The sequence below is a fragment of the Hippocampus comes genome, unplaced genomic scaffold, assembly GCF_001891065.2.
Source record: "Hippocampus comes isolate QL1 unplaced genomic scaffold, H_comes_QL1_v1.1 scaffold444, whole genome shotgun sequence".
NCBI lineage: Eukaryota > Metazoa > Chordata > Actinopteri > Syngnathiformes > Syngnathidae > Hippocampus > Hippocampus comes.
The window spans coordinates 14,768-40,339 of NW_017805078.1; the positions used below are offsets into that span (position 1 = coordinate 14,768).

The window sequence follows — 25,572 nt, forward strand, 5'->3', positions numbered from 1 at the left end:
GGGCCCTTTCGGAGTTCCGGCTTCCCTCGGAGGGCCGGTGCAAAATCTCAACGTTGTTGACTACCCTTGACAAGTTGACATTTCGCTACACATTTCAGGAAGAATCAGGATCATCGACACACAGGATTTGCTCGCATCAAATAATGTGTGCGTGTGGGGGGGGGCTTGACTTTGACACCTGTGCATTAAACTGTGATGATTGCACTGCTGCTACCTTTTTTCTCCGAATGGACTGTAGCAAAAAGTAAACAAAGCCAGTCGCCCACCGGCAACAGGCGGGACAAAAGAGCAGCAACGTTGGAGCACGTGTGTGCGCGTGTCTGTGAATGCTAATGAAAGCTTGTCACTCTGCATTCACAGCAGGGGGGGGGGGAGAGAGTCAGTGAGTGAGTGAGTCACAATGTGGAACAATCCACAGCGGCCTGGCTTGAGAGGCCACCTCGCACTCTGCTCACCGGCTTCCGCAGCAAAACAACATGTGATTTCACACACAACTGACACGGCAGGAGAAGCGGGAGGAAACGCAGCGGGGAGCCCAACCAGAACCAGCTTGCTTTGCTACAAATAAAAACCAGCCACCTTCAGGTTATTTCTCCATCGGGAAATGGAAAAGTAGGAAAAAGCGACACCCCGACTTGTGGCTGACTCAACACACTGCGGGAAAAGGCCATGATGAGAAAAAAAGCGGTGTGCAAAGTACGGAGCCAGGGCCACATAAGTGCCATTCAAGAGTCCTGGACTATTTGTTGCATTTGGAGTTTTTTTGGGTAGCAATTCGGTGCGAATCGGTGATTCTCAAAGTGTGCTCCGGTCACCCACAGCGGCGTGTGGGCGACTCCCTCTGGTGGGATGTGAAAAACCCCGACTTTCATTTTCCAAGGCGCGCTCCAATCGGAAGCGGGCATTCGGTGCTCAATGCTGACGATTTTCTGTCCGCGCCATCCAACGTGAACGGAATCGACGTCGTCGTCTCCGACGGCTTGAAAAACGGAGCCGGCGAACGCGCCCGTCGTAACGGCACGTACAAAGGCGGCGGCTCGGGCAACATTTTCATTTCTTTGAAATGGAACGACCGGTCAAGGCCGACCCGCGTCACCGTTCCGTTCGACTTTGGCGATTGGGCCGCGCCTCTTCGGGGCTCTCGGCAACGTTGTCGAAAGAAGAAGAAAAGAGAGAGCCGTTCCCGAGCAGCCTTCGCTCTCAAAGGATGAAAGGATCAGACGGAGATTTGGCCAGTCTAGACGATTTTTCGGGCGGAGCGAGCCAGACGCAAACGGCAAAACGGCGGAAGCTCCGCTTTCGTCGGACGCACAGAGTCTCTTGACTCGCCGTGGTGAAGGAACGGCGGAGCTCTCGCAGAACCGGACGAGCAAGCGATCGCCCGCATTGATGACAATGCAGGATTTCAACCGAGGTCACAAATGATGCTTCCTGAGCCCCCAAACCTATGATGGTCTTTTCGAGCCGTGCGATGTGTTGCCCCCCCCCCCCCCAAAAAAAAAAAAAAAGTTCTGTTCTAGTGCGGTATCCCTCCTCATTTGAATTTCCCCGTGGAGGATGGCGATTCGAGCCACAATACTTCAGGCAAACCTTTTTCTTGACTTGTGTTTTTGGACATCGGCCGCATCGGCGGTCCAGTTTACTTACTGCGGCATCGGCGGGATTGGTCATCGTCTGTCTCCGAAAGAAAGGTGTTTGTTCGGCATTTTTTTGCCCTGTCGTTGCATGAAGTTCGGAGGCTTGGAGGTACTTGGCGAGAGGGAACATTCGGACTCGTCGTACTGGCCTCGGGCTGCCAATCAAACGCGACTCGTTGTTTTCGTCAACTCCTTTGGACGCGTCCGCTTTCGAGTTCGTTCTTCAAGCGCGTCAAGCGCGCGGCGTTAGCTTGCGTCCGTAAACAACCGCCGAGAACCCCGACCGTTCTGAGCGCGGTCCCCGCGCCCAAGGCGACCGACGTGTCAACGAGCCGCCGCGGCCCCGCGTCGCGTCGCGTCGCGTCCCTCGAGCCGCGCTCAAGTGCGCGGCACTTCAACAGCAACAAGTTGGACGCCATTTGAAAAAGGAGCCTACCTTAAATGGCGCACGCGGACGCTTCCATGGGGCAGAAAACCCGACGAGCGCCGCCGCTCGGGCGACGTTTCGAGCAGCTTTCACTTTCAAAAGTCCGCGCGGACCTTCGCTCGAGAAAGCCGCCGACGGACTCTTCTTTTCTTCCTCTGCCGCGTTTCGATTGGAGAAGAGGAGAGGAGAGGAGAGGCGCGAGTCGCTTCCGGGCCGCCGGCTCGCTCGTTTGGCGGTCAACAGGTGAGCTTCTGGCCCGGGGGGGCGGCGCGCGACTGAGGAGGCGGACGCGGAGGCGGAGGCGGAGGCCGGCCGGCATCGAGCTTCCGAGCGAGCGAAAAAGTCCGAGCACTTCCATTTCCGAACAAGCGCGGCGCCCGTTGCCGCGAGACGCGTGACGGTGGGGAGAGCCCAACGCCCCGCTTGGACCTCAAACAATATTGATCATCAGCGATCAAGGAGACTCGCTGACTGTCGTCTGAAGCGTGAGTACTTGCTCAGCAAGACCCCGTGACCTTTCAAAGGTGGTCTTCAAAGCAAGCGGGTGCAGATGTGACGCTTTGTCATTTCAAATGTTTCCTCGACGTATACAAGAGTGAGTAATTCACATTTTCGCAGAATATGAAAAATGATTTCTTTGCTGAGTGACGGCTTTGAAGACCCAGGCTGGCCTCTTTTCGAGAGCCCGTCGCCTTGCCGACAGCGAGGGGCGCGCTTGGCGTTGGCGTGGGAGAGAGCGCCGTCAGCCCAAGCGGGTGGGGGGGAAATGAAAGAAGGCCCGGCAGACGGCTGGCGCCTGCTGTCCAGGTGAGCACGAAATATCTCAAGGTTAGGCCGAAGACTAGAAAAAAGGGTCAGGGGGTGTAGAGATGGGTGGAAAGCTGCCACGAGCGTGGAGTGGAAAGGGTTCGGCGATGAGTAACGTGCTTGTCCCACGGCACCGCACAAGGGTGGCAGTCGCTGTAGGAAGGCCTAACAAATCGCATTGACGTCTCAGCGTTCCAACCGCTAAGAGTTTCATCGACGGATATTTGAAAACACGCAGCGTAAATCAACACGTCGAGTCAAGTCAGTTTTATTGTCGAATACGCTCGACGCGCAACATACAGCGCAGATGAAATGACTTTCCTCTCAACCACAGTGCAAACGTGTACGTTGACAATGCAACGTGACTGTACTCTCGGGCATATCTTCTTTATCCTCTGCAGCCTAACGAGTCACTCATCAGTCGTTGTCAAACTTTGCCGTTTCCTTCTTCAAACACATTCCAAAATATTTCGCCGTGTGTGTGGGGGAGACGGGAACAGATGCGTGTCCTTCCTATTCATTTCAAAAAGGAAATCATAAGAGGCCAACAATTTGATTGGATTGATTTCTACAATCGCCGACACGGAAATAACAGCGTGGAACGTGCCCTGGAAGAGAGGACGTAAACAAGCAAGCGGCTCGGAGGAGGAGCAACGTCAAACGGAAGCACTTCATTTGAGCTGCGTCATCGGTGCGGCAGGGGCTAATTTGTGCTCCTCTTCGACGGTCTCACGCACGCACAAACCCGTCTTACAGGCAGCGCAAGGGAGTTGTTGAGATGCCCGACTCACACGTTGGTCAATGTTTTGCAGTTCCGAAAGAAACGCAGTGACTCCCAATCCAAATGGGTGGCCGTCCGTTTCCTAGAAATGCGGTTTAGAGCAAAGAATTTGAATTGTTGGCCGTCATTTCTGGACTACAAATCGCCACTTTGGTCACACGCTTTCAACCCTGCGACTCATTGAATGATGCGGCCTGTTGAAAGGTTTTTCCGACGGCCGCCAGGGGGCGCTCGAGTAGAGAAGGGCGCAGTGAGACGCCGTCACGCGTCACGATGAAGAGAAGCGGCCGCGAGAGGGCGCACTTCCAACCGCGCGGCTGGGTCCGTGACAGACTCGACCAAACACAAAATCATTTTGACGAAGGCTTTATTCCCGAATGAACGCGGCAAATGCCCAGCGTTAAAAAGTAGACAGAAATAGACAACGCTAGTGGCTTGTGAGCACTCTGCGTGTGCCCAAAACAGGCGGAAAACAACTCATCTTCGTGCTGCAGCGTTAACGGGCAAAGAAACATTTTCTGCGTAGCGTCTTTCTTTGTAAATATCTCATGTTACAATACGGACTTCTAGACAGGTGCGGCTTGTGTGTGTCCAAAATGGTTTTTGCTTGAAAAATGGAGTGAGTGCAGCTAATAATCAGGTGCGCTCTACAGTGTGCGGAAATGACGGTAATTTGAGTGCACATCAACGAGCACACGTTTTCAATCAGGGCATATTTACGATCAAATAAGCTGCTTGGGCATACCTCTTGATGGAGGTGTGTGGGGGGGGGGGCAATGTGTTTGATAAGGGCCATTCAAACATGATGAACTCCGCAAACCAGGTTGGCGGGCACTGAAATATCTGCAAGGAGAAAGAAGAGCACTCGCAAGACTTGGCAAAGCGAGAGAGAGAGGGCGCACGCACGCACGCACGCGTCGCCGTGGCCCAATGACAGCACTTTTGCTTCCTCGCTCCCGATCAAAGTCGGCATTGACCTCGTCCTCTCGGAGCCGATCGGAAAACGACCGTAAACGCTCAACTGTTCAACAGTCGCGACGGCCGACCCTTGGGTGGACGGCGAACACCGAGTCGGGCCGAGCAACGGGCTCCGCGATCACGAAGCTTTGAAGCCAAAAGACTTGCTCATCTAATCATCGCATTTGGTTTGTACTCGTCTTGAGGAGACGCGCCGGTCGGCTGAGATGCGCTTTTCGCAGGCCTCGTACCGATTTTTGAAGGCTTCGGAAGATTCAGGTTGTTCATGATGGCCACAAAGTCCTCCAGGCTCTTGGTCAGTCGAGGGTTGAAGGCGCGCTCTTCGCCGACGGTCGACACCGTCTGACCTGGAAAGTCAACGGGCAGAGGTCACGGCCGGCGCTCGGCTTCCCGAAGTGACGCGCAAAGAAGACGCGGGAGCCGTCGCTCAGCCCACCTAAGTAGTCGTGCGCCGGGTAGACGAGGCACCGGTCGGGCAGGGTAAAGATCTTCTGCTGAATGGAAGCGTAGAGCCGTTTGGAACAACCTGAGCACACCGGAAATGGGCGAGGTTCAGCACTGCGGAAATACTGCCCCCTTGCGTTCATAAGCCGGTATTACAAAAACAAAGACTGGCGGGCGGTCGACCTCCGAGTCGAAAGCCACCACTTGCAAACCGTCCAAGAGGAAATCGTGCAAGTCAATTCATTATTTCCAGACTTCAACTCTTGTTGTAACCTGAAACTTTCTCGTGTGTTCTTTCACGTGAGAGAAGACGACAAGTTCACCGCCAGTCAATATTGCCGCAAAAGAATTTGCGGGTTTGTGATGAGAAAAAAGAAAAAGAAAAAAAAAAAAAGAGTGAAGCTATAAAACTGCAGCGTCGGAAGCGCTGTGGTCAAACATTTAGCTCAACCGAACATTTTTGCGCGGGTGCACCAAAGAAAAAAACGTCGGGCGCGCAAGTGCAACAAGTGAGTCGAGAGCCCCAAGTGTGCTCCAACCGTCCTCTTCACCGCTCACAAGATTGAACGAACACGTCCGCAGCATGTGGACGCAATGTCGTTGCAAGACGTCGGGGACGGGATGACGCTTTGGAAAGCCGCGTGGTTGCAGACGCCGCGACGAGCGCCTCGCGTCGGTTCCTGTTCCGGACAAACGGGACTTACCTTGCTGGAAATCAGTCCTGCCGCAGCCTCGTATCAGCAAGGCGTCGCCGGTGAAGGCCACGCCCTCGTCCTGGGTCACCAGCGTCACGCATCCGTCGGTGTGTCCCGGTGTTTCTCTCACAGTGAGATACTGCGGGGGAGCGAGCGCCACATGAAGGAGAGAGAAGAAAAAAAAAAAAAAGGCAAACTAATTGAAGCCACAAGCAGCGATAAATAGGAACAGCGAATACATCTTGACACAATTTCAGGTCAGAGTCAAGGTGGGATTCTTTTTTTTTAACTTTCCATTGGCATGCGACTGAATGACTTGTGGAAGGGTCCCGTTTTCTTCCTTTCTGTTTCGACACCGGGTGGAGATCCAGACTGCTGAAGACGCGCTTTCGAGCTACAAGTCATTCCGGCAAAGTTGCCATCCGAAGGCAGGACCGAAACAATGAATCCCATCACTTCAAATGTACGTCGACGCTTCTCAGTCGCTTCCTCTTTCCCGACGGATTCGTGTTAGCGCATGATCACGCGCTGCGCCGTGCGGAAATAAGATGGCGGGAAACCTTGCGGGAAGAGCGCGTCGAACGGAGAGCTTTGCAATCGGTTGACGAGATGTTCTGGATCCCCGTCGCCCGTCGACCGCGCGCGCTCGAGCGGTGGACCGCAAACGGAGCGCTCGGGCACTTGCGTGATTTCCGAAGGTGATCCTGTCTCCCTCGGACAGCAGGACGTCGGCGGCGGCCCCGCTTGACTTGGAAATGGCGCTTTTCAGCCCGGCCAGCCTGGTCTTCATCAAGCCCGTGCCGGTGACGTGGTCCGCGTGGCAGTGAGTGTTCACTTTGGAAAGGCAACGAAGGCGAGGTTGAGTCGCACGCACGGAAGGGCGCCGGCGAAAAGGTTCCCGGTTGCTGACCTGCGGTTTTCAGACGCAGCCCGAGCTCCTCGATCAGCTTCAGGTCCCTGTCGACGGTCTCCAGCACGGGGTCGATGAGGACGGCGTCCTTGGAGACGGCGTCGGCGAGCAGGTACGTGTAGGTGCTGCTCTCCGATTCAAACAGCTTGGCACACAAACGACGGCGTCGTCGTTAGGAACCGATAAACTTGATGTGACGCGACCCCGATGCGTTTCGTCACGTTTTCCATTCATGCGACGTGCAACTGTTGGCGCGAACGGATTGCGCGTTGCCAAATGAGGCCTTTTCAAGCCCTTCGGCCAACTCGTCTTCAAACGAGTGGAGAAATACTTGAGTTTCCCATGAGTATTTGCACGCCGTTTTCCTTCCGCATGGGGAGACATCGGAGCCCGGCGGAAGGCGGTCGTGGCGTCGGTCGTGCTCGACCTTGCACAGGAAATTGGGACTTTTTGGAACGTTGCAAAAGCAGCCGCGACGGTCGGATCTTTGTTTGGTTTCGTTTCGTTTTCCCTCTCGGCGAAGGCGGAGGAAATGCATTCCAATTGGGTTCTTTTGAATGAGTCCCGTGCGTCGTCATTTCGGAAAGTCGTCGGCGGGTTCAAGTTGGACTCAACGCCAGCTTGAACGCGATTCGACCCGAAGCGGTTCACGCGGACGAGGACCGACGGCTAACGTTGCTAAGGCTACGGGGCTAGCTAGCGGACCGAAACGAACAAAGGCCGCAAAGTTCAAGCGGTCCGGCGGACGACGTCACCTGTCGGAAGAGGAGCCCGTCGCTCAACCGCGTCCCGGTCGAGTAGCGCCTCCGTCCTCGCGGCGGGGCTCCCGCGGCCGCGCGCGGGCGTCCGTCCCCGGCCGGCGAAACGCTCGAGGCGCCGCTTTGCTCGCCGAGGCCGCGGAGCGCGACTCGCAGCCGGTCCTGACGCCTCGCCGCCGCCGCCGCCGCCGCCTTGGTTAGCAGGGAGCACATCGTCCTTCCTCGTGACGCTCGCGAACCGAAGACAACTCGCTTGGAGGGCGAACGCGGAGCGCGAGCCGCCGCGGACTCGCCAGTTGGCTGATGAAAATCGACGATGGCGAAATAGTTTGCCTTTTGTTTTTTGTTTTTTTTTTCTTTTCCGCCGCCAGAGTTCAGTGACCCGGTGGCAGCTTGTGTGTTAATGCGTAATGGGCCAGTGTAGAGTTCAGCTGCCAAATGACGGAGGCGTGTGTCATAAAATCCAACGAAGACTCCACTCTGCAAATATTGTGATGGTTCCTCAGTGCAGCAGTGACCTTTTCGTACTCCTTCCACCCTCCCGGGAGGGGGGAGTTGAGTCTCCTGACCGCCAGGTGGAAAAACAAAAAAAGTGTTCTTGAGCCTGCTGGTCAATGAAGACGTTGCGCCGGCGTTCGGCAGCCGGCTCCCGGTGCCCGCGGCTCCTAACTGTCAATTGTGATCGACTACCGGAGGCGCCTGGGCCGTGGCCCAGCCAAAGCGGCCGCTCGGCGTAATAATGGTCAGCGGGCGAGGTTCGCGTTTTGTGTGCTTTTTAATAGCAATGCGGCGGAGCAGGACGACGTGCGGTGCGCTCACCCCAACGGTGACTTCCTGGAACTCCCCCTTGGAGGCGGGACCTGTCAATCAATCAACCGAAGGACGCCACATCAAGCAATACAATGACGGCAATAGTTTCTATCAATTGACTTCTTTATTCACCGTGTTTGTCCGCGTTCAGCGAAAAACTCAAAAGGCATGTCACCAAAAGCGGAGCGTATTAACAGAGCTCTTTTAACAATGGTTTGTAGACATGATGGCAAAGCATCAACTGCCACGTGACCGCGTCCTTCCAGAGGCGCCGTCGGAGGTTCGCGTAACCGTTCTCCGGATGTCCACTTCATGCTCGGAGTTCCCGCCCGCACCATATCCTGAGCAGGGCATGTGGTCACCTGGACTATCCCACCAAACACACTTTTATGATCGAAACTATGTTTCTCTCTGTGTTTAGTGTACAAGACGAGCATTTTGTGCACCGTTATTTCTGCGCTCTCATCATCGACTCGAAGGGTGCGCCGAGGTGCATCTTTCACACTGCGCATCGTCTCATTCTGCACTGTCGCATTGATTGAATCCACAAATTCAAAAGCATGCTTTTTACTTCGCCAACCGTCCGGTATACTCACATCCTTTGGCGTGCGGTCGTCAATGTGTTGTCCCGACAGCATGGATGCGTTCATTTTGATGGCTCGTACAACATTGTCGATGTGGATTTGGACTTGCTCCGGGTTGCATTAGTTTCCGAGGGACAGCTCGCTCCTCTTCTCTCGGTCTTTGGCGCTCTTGTGAAGGAGGCGCGAAACACGACAGAGTAGCCGCTAGACCGCTTCGGGCATATTTCTTCTATTGCCACAACAACTTGGCAGCACGGCGTAACACCAACCGCGGCCATGAGCGGAGCGTCCGCTTACGAAGGCGGAAGTCGTGTTCACGTGAACATCCGGCAGGCTTCTTCACAATAAAAGCAGAGAGCAAGAGCGCTACACATAAATCCTTCACAGCTCTCCGCCAATACCGTAACGTGCCGATCCCCATTCCCATCTTGCATCGTTGGACAATTTTGACTTTTGTGCTGAATGTGACGCTTGAGGTCGTCCGGTTTGCATTCGCTCCACACTTTTCCCTCCGAAAACTCGCTTGCTACTTTAGCTTCGCAACACGTTTTACAGAGTAGCCCTTTCGACGGGGAACAACGTCATGATGTCAATGCGGGAGCGAATCGCGTCAAAAGACAACCTGGAACAGCCAATCGCATTCATAAATCCATCCATTTTCCGATCTGCTTTATCCTCTCAGGGGTCGCGGGGGGTACTGCAGCCAATCCCAGCGTTCTGCAGATTAGCTCCGGAGTACCCGGAGAAAAGCCACGCAGGCCCCGGGAGAACATGCAAACTCCACACAGGGAGGACGGAGCTGGAATTGAACCCGGAGCCTCTGCACTGTGAAGTCGACGCGCTAACCGCTGGACGACCGGCCCGCCGCAGCCGATCACATGTTGCATAATACAGAATCAATGATGCGTTGATTTTATTTTCAATACTGGTTGGATTTTGACTTGGTGCGCAGCTCAGATATTTTCTGCGCAAACACGCATTTGCTCACAAAGCATGCTTGGAGGGAACGGTGCTGGCGCTATTGCTTCCGCCCCCCCGGGAAAATAAGCGTGACGCCGTGCAACGAATCGCCTACGGACAAGAGAGCACCGGCACCCTTTGGGACATCTCGATTTTCACCGAAAACGCTCACTTTCACATTCAGTAAAACACATGGAAAAAGAAAATGCCGACCAAGATGACCAATTTCATGTCAATGAAAATCGAGGTCAAATGGAATCAACCAGAATTACGAGCAACGGATTCCAGTTTTGTGAAAAATACATTTGAAAGGACTGTCAAATGTGGTCTCTGTGTAGAAAAGAAACACGATCGAAAAGAATACAAAAAGTTGGTTGTCATAATCTGTCGTTGACGGCACGAAAGCATCGTCAAGAACGAAATGACGTGTCCCATGTGCAAGGAAACGGATTCTCTTTCATCGGCTTGAAGGGCTCGCTCATGTCATGTCGTGTCGTGTCACGTCCCGTGTAGAAAAGAAACACGATCTAAAAGAATACAAAAAGTTGTGTTCAAATACAGTATCATTACTCTCTTCTCGGTTAGATTACATTTCATAGTAGATGGTTTTGTGATCACAATATTGATTGTGTTGCAGCTATTGAGGGACTGCGCTTTGCTATGAGTACAATTGATCTCAGTCTCTTTCCTGAACATCTGTTTGCACACTTAAAACAACGTATGTGGTGTTAAAGTTTATCTTCTTCCTCCTTGGTTGATTAACGGCCCCCCAAGTGTCTCTTCTGTCGGTCCCCCGCACCCTGATCGCTGTTAAGCCCCCCTGGGAAGACCTCTTATCTCAGGATGTATGCACAGCGGGGGTTCTGGAACTTGCTATCGCACCAAACGGTGGCTAGTGGTGGTCTACCACACCACTCCCAACTTCTTCCAGCCACACCGGGTCAGATGTCATGTTACTTTCTTTGTTTCCGGGATTTGCATGAGAGGCGTACCTAACCGCCTCTCATTATCATATCGTCTCTATATAATCTCATGGGTGCGTTTCTTCTACGCTTCCCGATTCGAATCAGGAGCCCGAATCGATTCGTAAACTGCAGAAAATAGATTAAAACCCTTCGAAGGAACTGTTCATCGCCTCCAGCCTTTATTTGGTTAACCAACATCCTCATCATCCGAAATTCAACGAACACGCGAGGAAGAGAAAGGCCGCTCTTCCCCCAACAGTCGGTTGTCATAATTTGCGGTTGACGGAATGAAAGCATCGTCAACAACTAAATGACGTGTGTCCCGTGTGCAAGGAAACGGATACTCTTTCATCGGCTTGAAGGGCTCGCTCATGTCATGTCGTGTCGTGTCACGTCCTGCAGCAAATCTTTGCGCGCAAGCACGGTGCAGAAGCCAAAAAGTCACTTCCTCCTTCGCTTCTGGGTGGTTTTTTTTTTCTTCTCGACTGCAGTCGAAAGCACGCCGCATACGTGAGACTGCCCGCCTGAGGCGTTTAGCTGCTTTCGGAGCCAGCGCGATGGCGTTCCCTCTCCTTCAGTATATCGCCGCACTGGACAGCGCTCGTCTGCCGAGGATCCTTCGGGTCTGCTCGGGGGTCTACTTCCAAGGTAGCTTTCTTTTTGTCCGCGGGTCCGCTCTTCCGCTTTCTTCCAAATTGTCGCTTCTTCGTCTCGTTCCGCCAAGGGTCCGTCTATGAGATTTCGGGGAACGAGGTCTGCTTCTCTACCGGGGACGTCATCAAGGTCACCGGCGTTGAACTCTCCTCCGTTTGTTGCCGGGACGACGGCGGCGACGAGACCTTTGAGCTCCCCATCGACCACGCAGGTGCCAACCCCCGTGATCGGTTTTGCTCGGATAAGCTCGATGGCGACGCACGACGAGCGTTTGCGAGCTTTTCGTCACGGTGTCGGACGCTTTTGCGCGAAGCGATTTGGCCGACTGTTCGAACGACGGCTTTCTTGGCTTTTTCTTTTTCCTTTGACTGTCAGCATTTATTTGGTTTCATTTTTCCAGTCTTTCATTGAACGCCCAACTAATGCAAACGTGGAATTTATTGAGCGAGCGCCAGAGCCGCGGGGAACAAACGATCGTACGGCGCGGCGATCCCCTTTGCCTCCACACTTCTGTAAGCGATCCCCTTTTTCTTTTCCCAAAGCGACAAACTCGCGTCGCACCGGGCCGTGCGCGTGACTCCCCGATATATTTCCACGTCTCGGTTCATCTTTCAAATTGACGTCGTGCGCCAGTATCGAGCGGTCCGGAAATAGAACGACAGCCAGGATAGACCGGATTCAGTAGACCACAGGCTGAGCGTTGGATCCCCGGCCGTTGCGACCTCGCCCGAGCGTCCTTGAGCGAGATAGCCAAGTTCCGGTTGCTCCCGATGCCGAGTCATCGGCGGGTCGATGAGGCGTCGACGGCGTAAAGCGCTCAGAGTACCCGAGGAGGTCGGCGAGGGAAAAAAACAAGCCGCCATGGAGGTGACGGCCCGTGGACCGTTTGCCCCAACGTTTCCCAAGTCTTTCATTGAAAAAAACAAGCCGCCATCGAGGTGACGGCCCGTGGACCGTTTGCCCCAAAACGTTTCCCAAAGATGGCTTGTCTCGTCAGGCTTGTTGGAGGCGATCCCGGAGGCCGCTCCGTACAGCACGGTGGAGGAAGTGGTCAGAGGCCGGGCCGCGGGCGGGGAATCCCGCCTGCCCGTCACCTTCGCGACGCTTCACCGCCCGGGAGATCGTGACGTCGGCGCACCTGCGCGGCCAACGCTTCCGCTTCCACGACGACGACGGCGGCGCCGCCGCGCGCCGGCGCGTGCTCGTCCTCAGCCCGGTCTACCAGATCAGCGCCATCATGAGCCGTGAGCGCTTCCCCAAACGCTTTTCGGGCTTCGGTCTCACCGTTCCAACTCATCTTCTTTTCCGTTTGGGTGACAGTGAGGAAGGACGTGTTGCGCTTCCCGTCCAGCTTGGCGGTGGACGTGGTGGACATCACCGACGCGTGCGAGGGCATCAGCTTCGTCACCCCCCTCAGCCTGCCCGAGGTCCACTCCCAGTCGGATCAAAGCTTCCCGGCGGTGGTGGAGGTCCTGGAGGGTCCCGAGATCCGCCCCATGCTGAAGAGCGGTTGGCTGCCGCAGCTGCAGAGGGGGGTCCGCTTGATCTTCCACGGAAGGACCACCTCGTCCATGACCGTCGTGACCGGCGGCAAAAGCTGCAAGGCGCGGCGCTACTTCCTGGTATCCGAGCGCTACGCCGGCCGCTTCCGCAGGCGCCCCCGCGGCTTCGACTCGGCGTACGAGCTGTACGTCGCCTCGGCTCAAACGCCCGGCTTGAGGGTGTCCGCCACCAGGGACTGCGAGGAGGCGGAGGGGGAAGGCCTTCCCGGCCTCTCCGTCGGCGAGCGGCTGGAAGTGGTGGCGCGCCAAAAAGTCCGACTGCCGTGCGGCCCGGCGGACGCCGTGGTTTGCGTCCGCCTCCGGGACGCCGACGACGAAGGGGAGGACGAGGAAGACGACGAGGTCGGAGCGGGGCGGCGGGGGGGCCGCCTTTATCTGCCCTTGCACATGCGAGGCCACTTTGTGGAGCTGCTGAGCGACAACAAGAAGTACGCGCTGAGCGCTCTGGGCGACAAGCTGCCTCTGGACGTGAAAGCCGTGAGCCGGGACCCCGAGCTGGAGGACGACCCGCTGGTCGGCTTCCCCTCCCTGCGCGCGGTGGGGGTCACCCTGGAGCCCACCATCCGGGCCAGCTTCCTGCACGCGCCCGACCTCTGCTTTGAGATCCCCGCCCGGAGGCTGCGCGTGACCGTGTGCCGCACCCAGCAGCCCCTGCCGTGGCCCCCGAACCGGGCCCCCGAATGCACCGTGGAGCGCGTGACGGAGGTGACGGAAGCCTTCTTGCACCAGTTTCAAAAAGAGGCCCTTCCCGTTCTGAGCCCCCCTCCCAGACCCCCCAAAAGGTACCCCTCGGCGCCGAGGCCGAACAAAGGCGTCCCGACCCGAGACTTTGGCAACGTGACGATCGGAAGTCGACGGAGCTCCTCGCCGCTGCCGCCCGGCGTGAGTAGCGCTCAATTTTCCATCGCGGTCTCGCGCGGCCAATTGCGAAATGACGCGAAATGACGAGCCGTCGCAAGTTTTGACATGAAAGAGGATCACCGAGGCGGCCCGGGGGTCGGCGCGGAGGTCGCGCGTTGGATCCCGGCTCCGGCCTCCCTGTGTGGAGTTTGCGTGTTCTCCCCCGGGCCCGCGTGGCTTTTCTCCGGGTACTCGGGTTTCCTCCCACATCCCAAAAAACATGCACGGCAGGCGGATTGAACGCTTCAAATTGTCCCGCGGTGTGAGCGTGAGCGCGGACGGTCGTTGGTCTCCGTGTGCCCTGCCATGGGCTGGCGACCGGTTCAGGGTGTCCCCGCCTACTGCCCGAAGACGGCTGGGACGGGCTCCGGCACCCCCCGCCACCCTTGTGAGGAGAAGCGGATCTGAAAATGGCCGAATGATGACTGAAACATATCCCCTGCGATGGCTCACTGTGTTTGGTTTCTGCGTTCGTTAGAAGTGGCCACATTGGACGCCTCTTCTGGAAACATATCAAAACGTGTCCAAAGTTGAAGCGCAGAGTACTTTGCAGGCACGGCACAGCACGGCGTGTTATTTCTCAGCACAAGAACGTCCGCTTTCAGACCGGCGCGACTTCCGCATATCGCAGCGGTGCATTAAAAACCCGCAAGCGGCCCACTTCCTCTTTCTACTCAGCAGGCAGGTGTCAGCCATCTGCCGCCGACGGTGGCGGCGCGCAAGCCGTTCACCCCTCAGACCTCGGTCCAAAGGGCCACGCCCAACAGCTACGCGGGAGCGGTCGGAAGCAACGTGAACGGTAAGCCGCCAACGCCTTCCCGTCAATTCATTCTGTATTCATTTCAACAAATGCCGAACGACTCCGAGCTTTTGGACATGCCCGCGTGCACGATTGGTTGCCGGCGCGACGTCGACCAATGACGGCACGAGTAGATTTATTCCGTGAGCTGATTGGCTGGGAAGATCTTCGCAGCCCCGCCCGCCACCTTCTTTCGGAACGTCCGCGGCAAAAAAATGGAGGTCCCGGACTCGAGATTGCAGACACCTGCAAAGATCTCGAGCCGCTTTTCTCTCCTCAGGGCCGGCACGCGAGGATGCGGCGGTGACAAGTGACGACGACGACGACGACGGCTACGAACGCGTGGACGACGCGTTGACAGCGACGCTGAAGAAAGCCCAAGAAAGCGGCGGCTTCTTCTAGACGGGACGCGAACAATACACAAGGACCTTCAAGTTCTTTCCAAACATGCCAAATGCTATCTTTTCGTGTCACACATGTCAAAGAATTAAATAAGGCATGAAAAAAAAAAATCCTTTCTATTTTGTGCATCTGCCCACGTGACGAGAACCCGACAAGCGATCCGTTTGCGATCCCGCGCCGCGCCGCGCCGTCGATTGGGACGACTTACTTGGTGGACGCGTTCCTGCTGGCGTGGAGTGGAGCGCGCGAGTCGGAGCGGGTCGGTGTCCCGCACCGTCGCCGCTAAGGTGGTTCCGTTGCGTCGTGGCATTCCGCCCAACAACTCTTGATCGCGACGGCGAAGAGCGCGGCGCAATCAATGACGTCACTCGCCATCCAAAACGGCTTTGTCATTCATTCGCAGGTGCGTCGCTGCGGGTGGAATCGTGACCACTAGGGGCAGCGTGGCGCACTTTCAAAGTGACCGTCGCGCTTGAACTGTCGTAAAATGAGCGCGACTTGTTTGGATTTTTTGCAGAGCGTAAGAAGATGTCTGCAAGTACGATGTGGCGTCTGACCCATTTGTCTTCTCGTTTTGTCCAAAGTGCCGACACCGGTTTTGTTCGCTCCTAACGGCTCAATTCCAAACACTGTCAGTGAGAGAATTTCTTTGCAGGCAATTCAAAGTGGTCAAAATATCGGTCGCATTTTGTTTTTGTACCTTTGGTCCGTGCATCAATAAGAAGACCCAAGTCGGAAGCTGACAACAGAATTCTGTTTATTTAAGGTGACAAATAAGTTGGCTTTTTTTTTTTTTTTTGGAAGGAAAAAAAAAGTACAATTACAAAGTGGCGCCTTTGGCAAAAGAAGAGGAAGTAAGCACTAAAGGTCACAATCTGTTGACTTGTAGTGGTCTTCGTCGATGGTGGAGAAGATGTGACCCTCGTTGCTCAGAAATTCCACCACTTGCCTGCGGGAGGAAAATCGCGAGGAGTCCTCGTCAGCGACGGCAAATTCAGTTTTGCGAAATCCTGCTCGATTCATTTCAAAACCAAAACATTTCGTCTCATTTGTCCCCGCGAAAAGTTTCCGTCTTCGGAAAGTCTTTTGGCACCCCGGTCAAATGTCGCATCGTTTCAGACTTGACCGTGAAGCCGCCGCAGGGCCTTTTGGGGAAACTTTAGGGAAGTCAAACGCAGATGTCGCCGATAACGGCGCATCAATCGTGCGATTTTCTCGCCAGAAGCGTTTCCGAGAAGCGACGCGTTGAAAAGAAATGCAAACGCGAATGAGCTCGAGGCGGTCACGCTTCAAGGAAAGTGCGTCAAGGCTAAGAAGGACTTTTGCCACCCGTGCAATGAGTGAAAAACGAGAACAAAACGTGTCCATTATGTTGGATTTTTTTTTAATCCGCTTAATTTGAAATGTCTCTACTCTCTAATGTCTCAAACTCTCATAATTTGAAATTACGAGAGTTTGTTCGCACCAAGTGCCCGCTTCAGGTCACCCCGCAGCATCTCGGTCGGATTCAAATCCAGACAAATGAAAGGGGGTGTTCGCACGGCAACTTTGACTCCGGCGTAGCACCGAGGCTGCCCCCCCCCCCGTCGAGCGTTCCCACGTACAATGTTACAAGGTGAGCAACCGCGCCCGCTTTTCTCTGTCGGCGTTTGCCGGAGCCTCGGGAACGGCTTCAGAAGCTTTTCCGGACAGACGGATTGGCATCACTTTTGTTCTCGTTTCTCCTTCAATTTCTTTGGACGGCGGCACGACGCGTGGTTTCTTGAGACGTCACGTTGTCTGGCGGATTCTGTCGAAGCCATTGATTTCTCGGCTAATCAGCTTTGGGTGCGGCTTGAGAAATCGAAGCGGTCTTTCCAAACGTGCGGTTCGCCACAGTAAGCGCGTCATCGAAGAAGGGGGGACTACTTTTTCACGGCACCGCAATCCCGGCCCGTTTGAAGATACAAACTCACCCGTAAGCCGTTCATTGTTGCGGATAATGTCGGGAGAGGACTTCGAAATCGGATAAAAGGTGTTTCGGGAAAACGTCGTTTGTGCTCGACGTAAAGTCCGAGTCATTTCGAGCCGCTCCCGCGCCGCACGTTGAACGCAGCGACTCGCTTTGTCCGTCGCGGGCAATCCCGAGGGTGAAATCGCACGTTTCCAAATGCGCCGCGTGAGTGTGAAACGCTCTTACTTGATGGCCACCATGCTGAGGTTGGACAGTCTCGCCTTCAGGTCGTGAAGACCGATGCCCTGCGGGTCCGGACAGCCTCTGATCAGACTCAGCACCTGGACGTCGGCCGGAGGAAGCGGGAGACGGCGTCACTCGCGTCCGGGGCGAGGCGGCCGCGGCCCGAGCGGGCCTTACCTGGTTCTGAGTGGCGCTTAAGCCGTTGTTGGCCACGTCGCGCGCGCCCGCGTAACTCGAGTCCGCCGCGCCCGAGGGGCCGCGCGGCGGCGCGGACGACGTGTGCTCGCTCGTCCCGAAACCGGCCTGGAAGCAAAGATGATGTGGACCGACCGTCGCCTTTTAGTCGGCTTTGACGTGCGCTTTTTGCGCGGCGTTTCCTCACCGAGGTCTGCAGCTTGCCGAGGCCCCTGTGCGCCTGCACCACCTCCAGCATGTGCGACGTGATCTGGTCGAAGTCGTCCAGGGGCTTGACGCTGAACGCCACCACCGACCTGTGATTCTGCGCCGCAACGCGCACACGGAAACACGGCTACGTTGAAACACGGCTACGTTGACCCGCTTTTGGCATTCGGGCTCACTTGCGCCGAGGAAAAGGTCATTGGTGCGCCGGGTTCGTTCGGCGGTTAGCGTGCAACTTCAAGGCTAATTTCCCGTTTTCATGACGAGTTCCAAAAGCCCCCGCAGCCCAAAACAGAAAACGCGAGCCCGAACGACAACAAAGAGCCACGAGGTAAACCGACGCCGGCCAGACGTCGTCAAGTTTGCCGCCACCGTCTGCGGGCGGCCTGCTCGGAAGCCGACCCCCCCGTTCGGTTTTTTGGCTCGCTACGCTAAGCAAAAAGAAGCGGGCAAAGTGGAGCCACTCTTGGGGTAATTCAGAAGAGAAAGCTCCGAATTTCAACCCAAGCGCGGCCTGCATGCGACCCATCCCTTTTTGGCGGCGCTCATCGTTCCCCAAACGGGGCGGCTTTCGGTCGCGGTCGGCGACGGCGCAAGCGGAGCCCTACCTGAAAGGAGCGCAGGTTTCCCGAGACCTTGACGTAGGTGCCGGGAGGCAGCACGGAGCCGTCCACGCTGGGCTCCTTCGAGCGAAAAGACAAACGTTAGCGAGAGGAGCTCCGCGATGTTCCCGCGGCGACGACGTCGCCCGCGCACGCATCCGGGCGGGCCGGAAGAAGACGCCGCCCTCTCCAAACGGGACCGCCAGGAGACAAAAGCGCCGCGCGGGGCTCGTACCTCCGTGTCCACCCACTGCTTGACGTCCATGGGGGCGCACGTCATGTCGTCCACCTTGTACTGGATGTTGGTCATGGATTTGTCGGTGTTCCGGATGATTCCGATGAGGGTCACCTGCGTGAGCGAGCGGCCGTTTTACTTTTCAAACACGAAGAGGACATATTGGGAAAAATGCGCTTTTGGAATCTCCTCCTGAGAAACACGTGCGTCTCCGCAGCGACCGCCTCCGAGTCAATCTTTTGATACTCGTGTATGCGTGCGCGCGCGGGTCGTTGGGAATTTTGCTCAAGCGTGACGTCGCATCTCGCCGCTTCCCGATAGCATGCGATGTTTCATCCTCCTTGTTTGGCGGGTGTACGGACGCTGTCGTAAAATTCAAACGGCAGCCGCGACGTATCGCGGACTCCGCTTTTGGCGTGCGGCCCCGGGGGCTAAATGAGGAACGCCGCGGTCCGCCCCGGCACGCCGGTCTGGCTGTCGGCGTGGTGACATTGTACGCGCGTGAGCGAGCGCGCGCTTTCTAGGGACAAACGCAAGGGATCCGCCGTATTGCTCACAAGACCGCTACTGAGAATACGTGGAATCATTGTGATGGCGAGGTGTCGTGCTACTTTTGCAGTCGCGCTACACTGCGCAAGCCCGAGTCTCCAGCAGCGGATTGTATCGGATGGCGTGTCAGAGACAAAGAAATGAGATCCCAAAGGACTCCGTGCTGCTGATTTTCCTCTTGCGTTGCACCACTTCGAGAGTGTGCTCGTGCTTTGCGGGGGGGGAATGAGGCCAAAGGCGCCAGCTCACCTGGGACACCTCCACTTCGCCAACTTTGAAGGCCTCGTCCGACTGGGTGGCGGACATCAGCTGGGACACTGTGCACGGTATGATCTGGGAGACTCGGCTTCTCTGAAACACACACACGCACGCACACACTGAGGATGACAACAACCATGGCAGCCGACCACCGGATCTATTCCCGTGATGTCTCATCAAAGGTCGAAAAATGAAATCCTGCTCGGGACAAAAACGTTCACGTTTGTACGTGGGCAGCCTTTCAATTCATCTGCCCTCAATTCCAAGTTTGGGCTCCCGATGCGGTCGTTGCCCAATTAATTCTCCATCTTCACTTTGGACGGCAACCGCACGCACGCACGTACCCCTTTCTTCTCTCCCTGGGATAAGGAAGGTGACGCGAAGCCACCGGGCGACTGAGTGTAGCCGCCGGTCATACTCGACTCGTTGTATCCTAAGAAAAAAAAAAAAAAAAGAAGAAAGATTGGAGAAAAAGGCAACCGTTTGAGGACGTTTTTGAAAGCGAGACGGCAATGGCGAGCGCACGCGCAGAATGTCCGGCTAAGCTCATTGGAGACACCGCTAAAGGGCCAATGACAAGCGCCGGCCTCCCGAAAAACGTCCGGGCGTCGCACTCACCCTGGTTCCACATTTCACGCGAACGGGCGTCGCGAATCCAAGTTTGAAAACGGCAACAACGGCGACGACTGCGAAACGCAAACAAGTCGGGCCCTTCCTGGAGTGCTCTCGCGCGCGCCCGATTCAACGCCGCGCGCATGCGTCAGCAACTCTTCCCGCGGACAGCATGGGGGAAATAGCGCTCACATCTTTGTCTCTCAGACCCTCCCAAAGTTGTGTTTCGATGGGATAGAAAGAGCGCAAACCAAAAGGAAGTCAATTTAGGAATATCAAAGTCGTGTTTTGTTCACAATACAACCTTTCGTTTGCGCGATACTGTGAATGTAATGAGGAGGTATCAAACTGACGCCTGACAGGCAAACGGAGGGTCAAAATAAAAGAGGGAAAACAGTCTCTGACGACGTCGCCAACAGGGGGAAGCGATACGCGCAGCGAAAGGCACGGCGACCAAACGGAAAGCCGCTCTCCGGATACGTTCAAGCATTTATCCTTGATTTCAAATCGTGCGCGGGACAATTTAGGAGAGACCTGTAAAGTTCAGTGGGAATAGAAGTGGCTAGTTGAAAAGGTTTCGTGAGAAGATAGGCTAGGCGAATGTTCAGTACTGTACGCGGAGGTCTTCTCATTTTGAGCTCGATTTCGAACATAAAAATGGAATTGTCAAAAATGTCACATCTCACGAGGGCATGAAAATATCATTTGATCCCAAAACATTTTGAAATTCGACACCGACCGTTCTATTCATTCAGTCATTGATTTATTTGGAATCAATTCATATTCGACCTCAGGTGGCATCATTTCCGCGTCTTAATTTAGCACATATTGGACATGTTGACGGAACACCCGAAATGTTCTCGTCTCAACGTACTCAGCAAGCGTGTGAACTATCTCGGTGCCTTTGAGTGGAACACAAAGCCGCCGTTGTTTTCTCCACGGAGAACGGCAACTGGGTTCAGAGGCTTCTTCTGCCATCTAGTGGAAGAGCGCGTCATTGTTTGGACTGTCACGATCGCTCATTGGCATTGCGAGATCAGAATCAGAATCAGAATCATCTTTATGGGCCGAGCGTGTAGAACACACAAGTAATACAGGCTAGCATAGATGAACGAGTGATTGGGAGTCATCGTTTCCAAAAGAAATGAAATCCAAATCGGCGCGATTGATCACCAAATCAAAATAAAACGCTCTTGTTTATTTTTGACATCCTCTTGAATTCCTTTGACAGCTCGGGGGTCATTTTCCAGAGTCTATTTGCGGCACTTGTAGTTTGGGGAGACTTGCGACAGCCATTTGCCAAGAGGCAGAAAGTAAGTAACACAACGAGCGGAAGTGACACGAAAGCGGACGCGTCGCAATTTCCCAGCCTGGTGAAATATTGACGAATTGCGATAAAGCTGTGACATCGCGTCGCCATCTGGCCTCGCCCGCGCAAAGTGCAACCGAACGCAGACGTCGGCGCGTTGGTGTCCGCAGAAATGTTGCCGCCGCCGCTGCGCTGCCTGCTGCTGCTGCTCCTCCAAGGGTCCCTCGCACTGTCGGGTGAGTGAGTACGCGCAAGATCCGAGCGACCCTTCTCGACTTCTTCGGGCTCAGGCGCGCGCGGTGCGTTTTCACACCGTTCTGACCCGAGTCCAAAAACATCCCGGTCATCGTTTTTTCTCTCGAGCCGCATACGGTATATGAACTTGTGTCACCAGGGACCTTCTGGCATATCACGGACCTGCACTGGGACCCGAGCTACGACCTGAGCGAGGAGCCCAAAAAGGTGTGCGACTCGAGCGGAGGCAAAGCGGCCGCGCGGGCGGGCCTTTTCGGCGACCATGCCTGCGACTCCCCCTGGAACCTCATCAACTCCTCCGTTCACGCCATGAAGGAGATTCTCCCAGACCCGGATTTCATTGTTTGGACGGGGTAGGCCATCTTGCGAGAGAGAACGCGGCGGCGGCGCGCGGTGACTTGTGCTTCACTTCCTTTTGTTGTTTATTTTGACTTGAAAGACAGCAAAACAGACAAACAAAGTTCAAGAGTGAAACCAATCGAAATTCACCTCGTTTTCATTCATCTTGAGAGCTTTGATTGATTTTTTTTTTCATGCGATGAATGGACAGTGTAGGGCGGCAACGGTGGATGACTTGTTAGCGCGTCTGCCTCGCAGCGCAGAGATGCGGGGTTCGATTCTTGGCCACGACCTTCCTGTGTGGAATTGGCGCGTTCTCCCCGTGCATGCGCGGCTTTTCTTTGGGTATTTCCTCCCGCATTCCGTTAAAGTTAGCGTTTAGTATTGAGCAAACGTCAACTGAACAAGACGCCGATATTTCATTCTGACATTTTGTAGTTTTAAACGGAGTCGGTTTTGATGAGTTTTTTCGAGTGGGTTCGCTCGTTTTTATTGATCTTTCCTTTTTGAAAAATGTTTGAGCGCAAACGCAGTGGAGCCCAGGTTTCAAAGCAAACACGGCGATGAAGTCTTTTTCAAAAGCAATGACCCGAACGGAGCATTTTGGTCATTTCAGAAAGCTTCTTTTCATTTGCCGTCCTTTGCTCCGAGATGTCTTTCAAAGCTCTGTCCGTCAATACGTCGTCCAATACGCGTGTCAATCAAGTGCCTTGTCCTTTTGATCGTTCTCAACGTAGCGATGACACGCCTGTGTCCGAGGGACACTCGTTTGGTTCTCTTCGCCTTGCCTTTGACTGTCTTCAGCCGGTCCATGTCCCAAATTCGCCGTGTCAATCAAGTGCCTTTTCCTTTTGATCGTTCTCAACGTAGCGATGACACGCCGCACGTTCCCGACCAGAATCTGGGCGAGGAAAGCGTTCTGCGCATCATGGCCAACCTGACCGACATCATCGCCGAGGTTTTCCCAGGTGCGTGGGGCTTCGAGGGGGAAAAGCCGCCGCCGACGGCGCTTTTCGTGGCCGCTCATTAACGTGACCGACGTATGTTTGCCACCCGTGGAGCGACCAAGGTGTACGCCGCCCTGGGTAACCACGACTACCACCCCAAGAGCCAGCTCCCCGGCGCTCCCAGCTACATGTACGAGCAAACGGCCCGATTGTGGAAGCGCTGGTTGGCGCCGGAGTCGCGCAAAACATTCGCTCAAGGTCCTCCCGCTCTTCCTCTCACGCTTTACGAGTAAAACATTGCCATGAGAAACATTCGTAAAAGTCATCATAGAGTCGCAGATCGTATTTTTCCAAAACTTATTTTTGAGAAAGTCGTAGCAATAGTAGTCTGGGTTCCTGAAATATTTGAAAGCGGTATTCTTTTGCAATTGTCAATAGCTCACGCCAAATAAAGTTGTATTTTTTTGGAAAGTCCGAAAATGATGAACGTGAAGTTGTTTAGAAAACGTGTATGTGTGGGGTTTTTTTTGAAGGGGGGGGGAGAAGCAAAAATATCTCATAAAACGTTCTCACTTTATATACGTACGCAAAGTATTTGATTTCACTCAAGTCCGAAGACGATGATTTGCACCTACGCTTTTGTACGTTGTGACTGAGGAAGGTCGTAAGTCGGCGACGACTCGCTCGCCCGTGACGTCGCGACAACTTCCAAACGCCGTCGATCTTTCCGTTGCAGGCGGCTACTACACCGAAGCACTTTTGAATCAAAGCGGCTACAGGATGCTGGTGCTCAACACGAATCTCTACTACGACCGCAACCTGGCGACCCAGAACGACGAGGATCCCGCCGGCCAGTTTAGCTGGGCGGATGGCGTCCTCGCAAAGGCGGCAAGCGACCAAGAGAAGGCAAGAAGACCGACAACAACAACAAAAAAAAAAAATCGTTTGGATATAAAACGCAGGACAGACGAAGTTCAGCAAGCGACGCCGTTCCGAATCGAAGAGGCGCAACGTCGAGAAGATCTCGACGGATCGGGGACCTGGCGACAAGCGTCGCGAGCCAGGCTGAAATCATCCGACGAGCGGTCGTAGGCGTGGCTCGGCGTTCCAAAGGCGGCCGGAGAACGGCCGGCTCAACTTTTCTTTCTTTTCGATCGTTCCCCAAACGTGCCATTCGGACGCCTTTTGGATCCAGGATGTTGCGGCGCACGCCGTCCCCATTCATACGCGCGACTTTCTTCGTCCCGCAGGTGTACGTCATCGGCCACGTGCCCCCGGGGATGTTTGAGAAGAAGAGGGGCAAGCCTTGGTACAGGCCGCGTTTCAACGAGCGCTACCTGGAGCTGATTCGGAAGCACCACGCCGTCATCAAGGGACAATTCTTTGGCCACCACCACACCGATGCCTTCCGCATGTTCTACGACGCCAACGGTAACGTAAAAGTGGACCGCTGCTTTCTCGAGTTTCCGAGTCGAGTCCGGGCTTCGGTATTCCTGTGCGCAGTTGGCACCCGCTTTCTTCTGGGGGGGGGGCTTGCTTTCGCACAGGTCTGCAATTTGCGTACACAGGAGGAGACGTGGAAGGCGAGGGAGTCACGGCAGAAATTCCACAATGTGGCCTTTATCTCCGGTCAACAACACTTTGGAACACGAACGTCATCGGGACTTTAGCAAGGCCGTATAACGGCGGAAGATAAGAGCGCACGCCTGTTGACTTGGAAAATGAGCGGCACGCCCGAAGACGCCTCGGATGGGCTTTGGCGGGCACGCCGTCCTCAACTTCGACCGGAGAATCGTTTCACGCGATGACAAAAGCTTACTTTGTGACGCAGCTTCAGCGATGTGTCAAAGTTGGCCCGGGATGGTTGCCAACTGCGCCCGAGGGGGACGCGGTCCCATTTTCTTTGCTTCAAGTATCGTGGCGGGCAGTCAAAAAAAGCGGTGGCTCTTCTTGGAAGTGCTCCCGACGTGTTGTGTCCTCGTTCCCGCAGACCTCCCCATCGGCACCATGTTCCTCAGTCCAGGCGTGACGCCGTGGGAGACCACGCTGCCCGGAGTCAAGAACGGCGCCAACAATCCTGCCATTCGCATCTTCGAATACGACAACGCCACGCTCGTGGTTCAGGTAGGGCGGAATGCTTTGCGTCGGTCGGGGCGTGTCCGGCGCGTTGCGCTTGCGCCGCGGCTCGAGGCGCGCCGAGGAGCCCCGCCCCCACGGTTGAGGGTCAGCGTCGGGGGGGGGCGCGGACGAGCGCTCGCTAACTATTTGCTGTTGCTTTTCTGCGAATTGGCACATCCGTCTCGTGTGGCAAACGGGCCGACTCTTGCCACGCTCGTTCACAATCGGGACTCTGCCCGGACGCGTTGGCGGTCTCAAAGTGAAGAATTGTGCAGGCGACACAAAACCGCAGGGGGGCAGAGCGAAGGCTTCAGCCTGACGCGACGCGCGCGCATTCGACGCCCCCTGCTTCAGCCGCGTCGGCAAATCAACAAAGCGCGACCGCCTTTCGCCTGCAGGACGCGGTGACGTACTACCTGAACCTGACGCGCGCCAACATCGGCCGGGACCGCTGGGAGAAGGAGTACCGGCTGACGGAGAGCTTCCAGGTGGCCGACGCCTCCCCGGCCTCGATGGAGCGCGTCCTGCGGGGCATGGAGGCGGACGGCTGTCGCCTGCAGCAGTACTACCGCTTCAACTCGGTCAACTTTGACCTGAGCGAGTGCGACCGAGGCTGCCGCGCGGACCACGTGTGCGCCGCGCGCGAGGTGGACTACCGCAGGTACGAGCGCTGCCTGGCCACCGAGGCGGCGGCGGCGGC

At 55.5% G+C, this 25,572-nt stretch overlaps 5 protein-coding genes across 10 annotated transcripts in view; 2 read left to right on the top strand and 3 right to left on the bottom strand.

The window, feature by feature from the left end:
- The window catches only part of phldb3 (pleckstrin homology-like domain, family B, member 3), a 14,858-nt gene extending 12,513 nt beyond the window's left edge, over window positions 1–2,345 (bottom strand). For 3 of the 5 annotated variants that reach the window (XM_019865342.1, XM_019865340.1, XM_019865339.1), the window contains exon 1: window positions 2,074–2,343. The gene's annotated coding sequence lies outside the window, so the exon portion shown is untranslated. Of the gene's footprint in view, window positions 1–2,073 lie in introns of all 5 variants that reach the window. The other 2 variants (XM_019865343.1, XM_019865338.1) reach the window with 2 other exon arrangements.
- Window positions 2,346–4,221: 1,876 nt separating this feature from the next.
- On the bottom strand, window positions 4,222–7,771 carry ethe1 (ETHE1 persulfide dioxygenase). 2 transcript variants are annotated; one of them, XM_019865324.1, is made up of 7 exons: window positions 7,435–7,768; window positions 6,680–6,824; window positions 6,455–6,603; window positions 5,779–5,908; window positions 5,067–5,156; window positions 4,861–4,977; window positions 4,222–4,495 (listed from the first exon to the last, which is right to left on the bottom strand). In XM_019865324.1, the coding sequence occupies exons 1-7, from the start codon at window positions 7,648–7,650 to the stop codon at window positions 4,449–4,451; spliced, it is 894 nt and encodes a 297-aa protein (XP_019720883.1). In that variant the 5' UTR covers window positions 7,651–7,768; the 3' UTR covers window positions 4,222–4,448. The 2 variants fall into 2 exon arrangements, with proteins under 2 accessions (XP_019720883.1, XP_019720884.1); XM_019865325.1 differs by lacking the exons at window positions 6,455–6,603; window positions 6,680–6,824 and having other exon boundaries at window positions 7,435–7,771.
- A 3,441-nt stretch (window positions 7,772–11,212) lies between these two features.
- Window positions 11,213–15,112, top strand: themis2 (thymocyte selection associated family member 2). The gene is given in 7 exon segments (XM_019865329.1): window positions 11,213–11,404; window positions 11,481–11,621; window positions 12,408–12,488; window positions 12,490–12,654; window positions 12,731–13,854; window positions 14,554–14,671; window positions 14,952–15,112. Coding segments are annotated over 7 exon segments (1,842 nt in total). The 5' UTR covers window positions 11,213–11,313; the 3' UTR covers window positions 15,074–15,112.
- Window positions 15,113–15,808: 696 nt separating this feature from the next.
- On the bottom strand, window positions 15,809–20,055 carry rpa2 (replication protein A2). Its single transcript, XM_019865323.1, has 9 exons — window positions 19,911–20,055; window positions 19,637–19,725; window positions 19,284–19,385; window positions 18,486–18,599; window positions 18,257–18,331; window positions 17,632–17,748; window positions 17,427–17,552; window positions 17,253–17,347; window positions 15,809–16,022 (listed from the first exon to the last, which is right to left on the bottom strand). Exons 1-9 carry the CDS (start codon window positions 20,047–20,049, stop codon window positions 15,935–15,937), a joined length of 945 nt encoding a protein of 314 aa, XP_019720882.1. The 5' UTR covers window positions 20,050–20,055; the 3' UTR covers window positions 15,809–15,934.
- Window positions 20,056–21,114: 1,059 nt separating this feature from the next.
- Window positions 21,115–25,572, top strand: part of smpdl3b (sphingomyelin phosphodiesterase acid like 3B) — a 5,011-nt gene continuing 553 nt past the window's right edge. The window contains exons 1-8 of the mRNA XM_019865320.1: window positions 21,115–21,449; window positions 21,608–21,821; window positions 22,678–22,775; window positions 22,869–23,012; window positions 23,491–23,660; window positions 24,005–24,185; window positions 24,745–24,878; window positions 25,271–25,572. The exon at window positions 25,271–25,572 is cut by the window's right edge and continues 553 nt beyond it. Of these exons, the coding sequence (XP_019720879.1) occupies window positions 21,386–21,449; window positions 21,608–21,821; window positions 22,678–22,775; window positions 22,869–23,012; window positions 23,491–23,660; window positions 24,005–24,185; window positions 24,745–24,878; window positions 25,271–25,572 (1,307 nt within the window). The 5' untranslated portion in view covers window positions 21,115–21,385. The remainder of the gene's footprint in view (window positions 21,450–21,607; window positions 21,822–22,677; window positions 22,776–22,868; window positions 23,013–23,490; window positions 23,661–24,004; window positions 24,186–24,744; window positions 24,879–25,270) is intronic.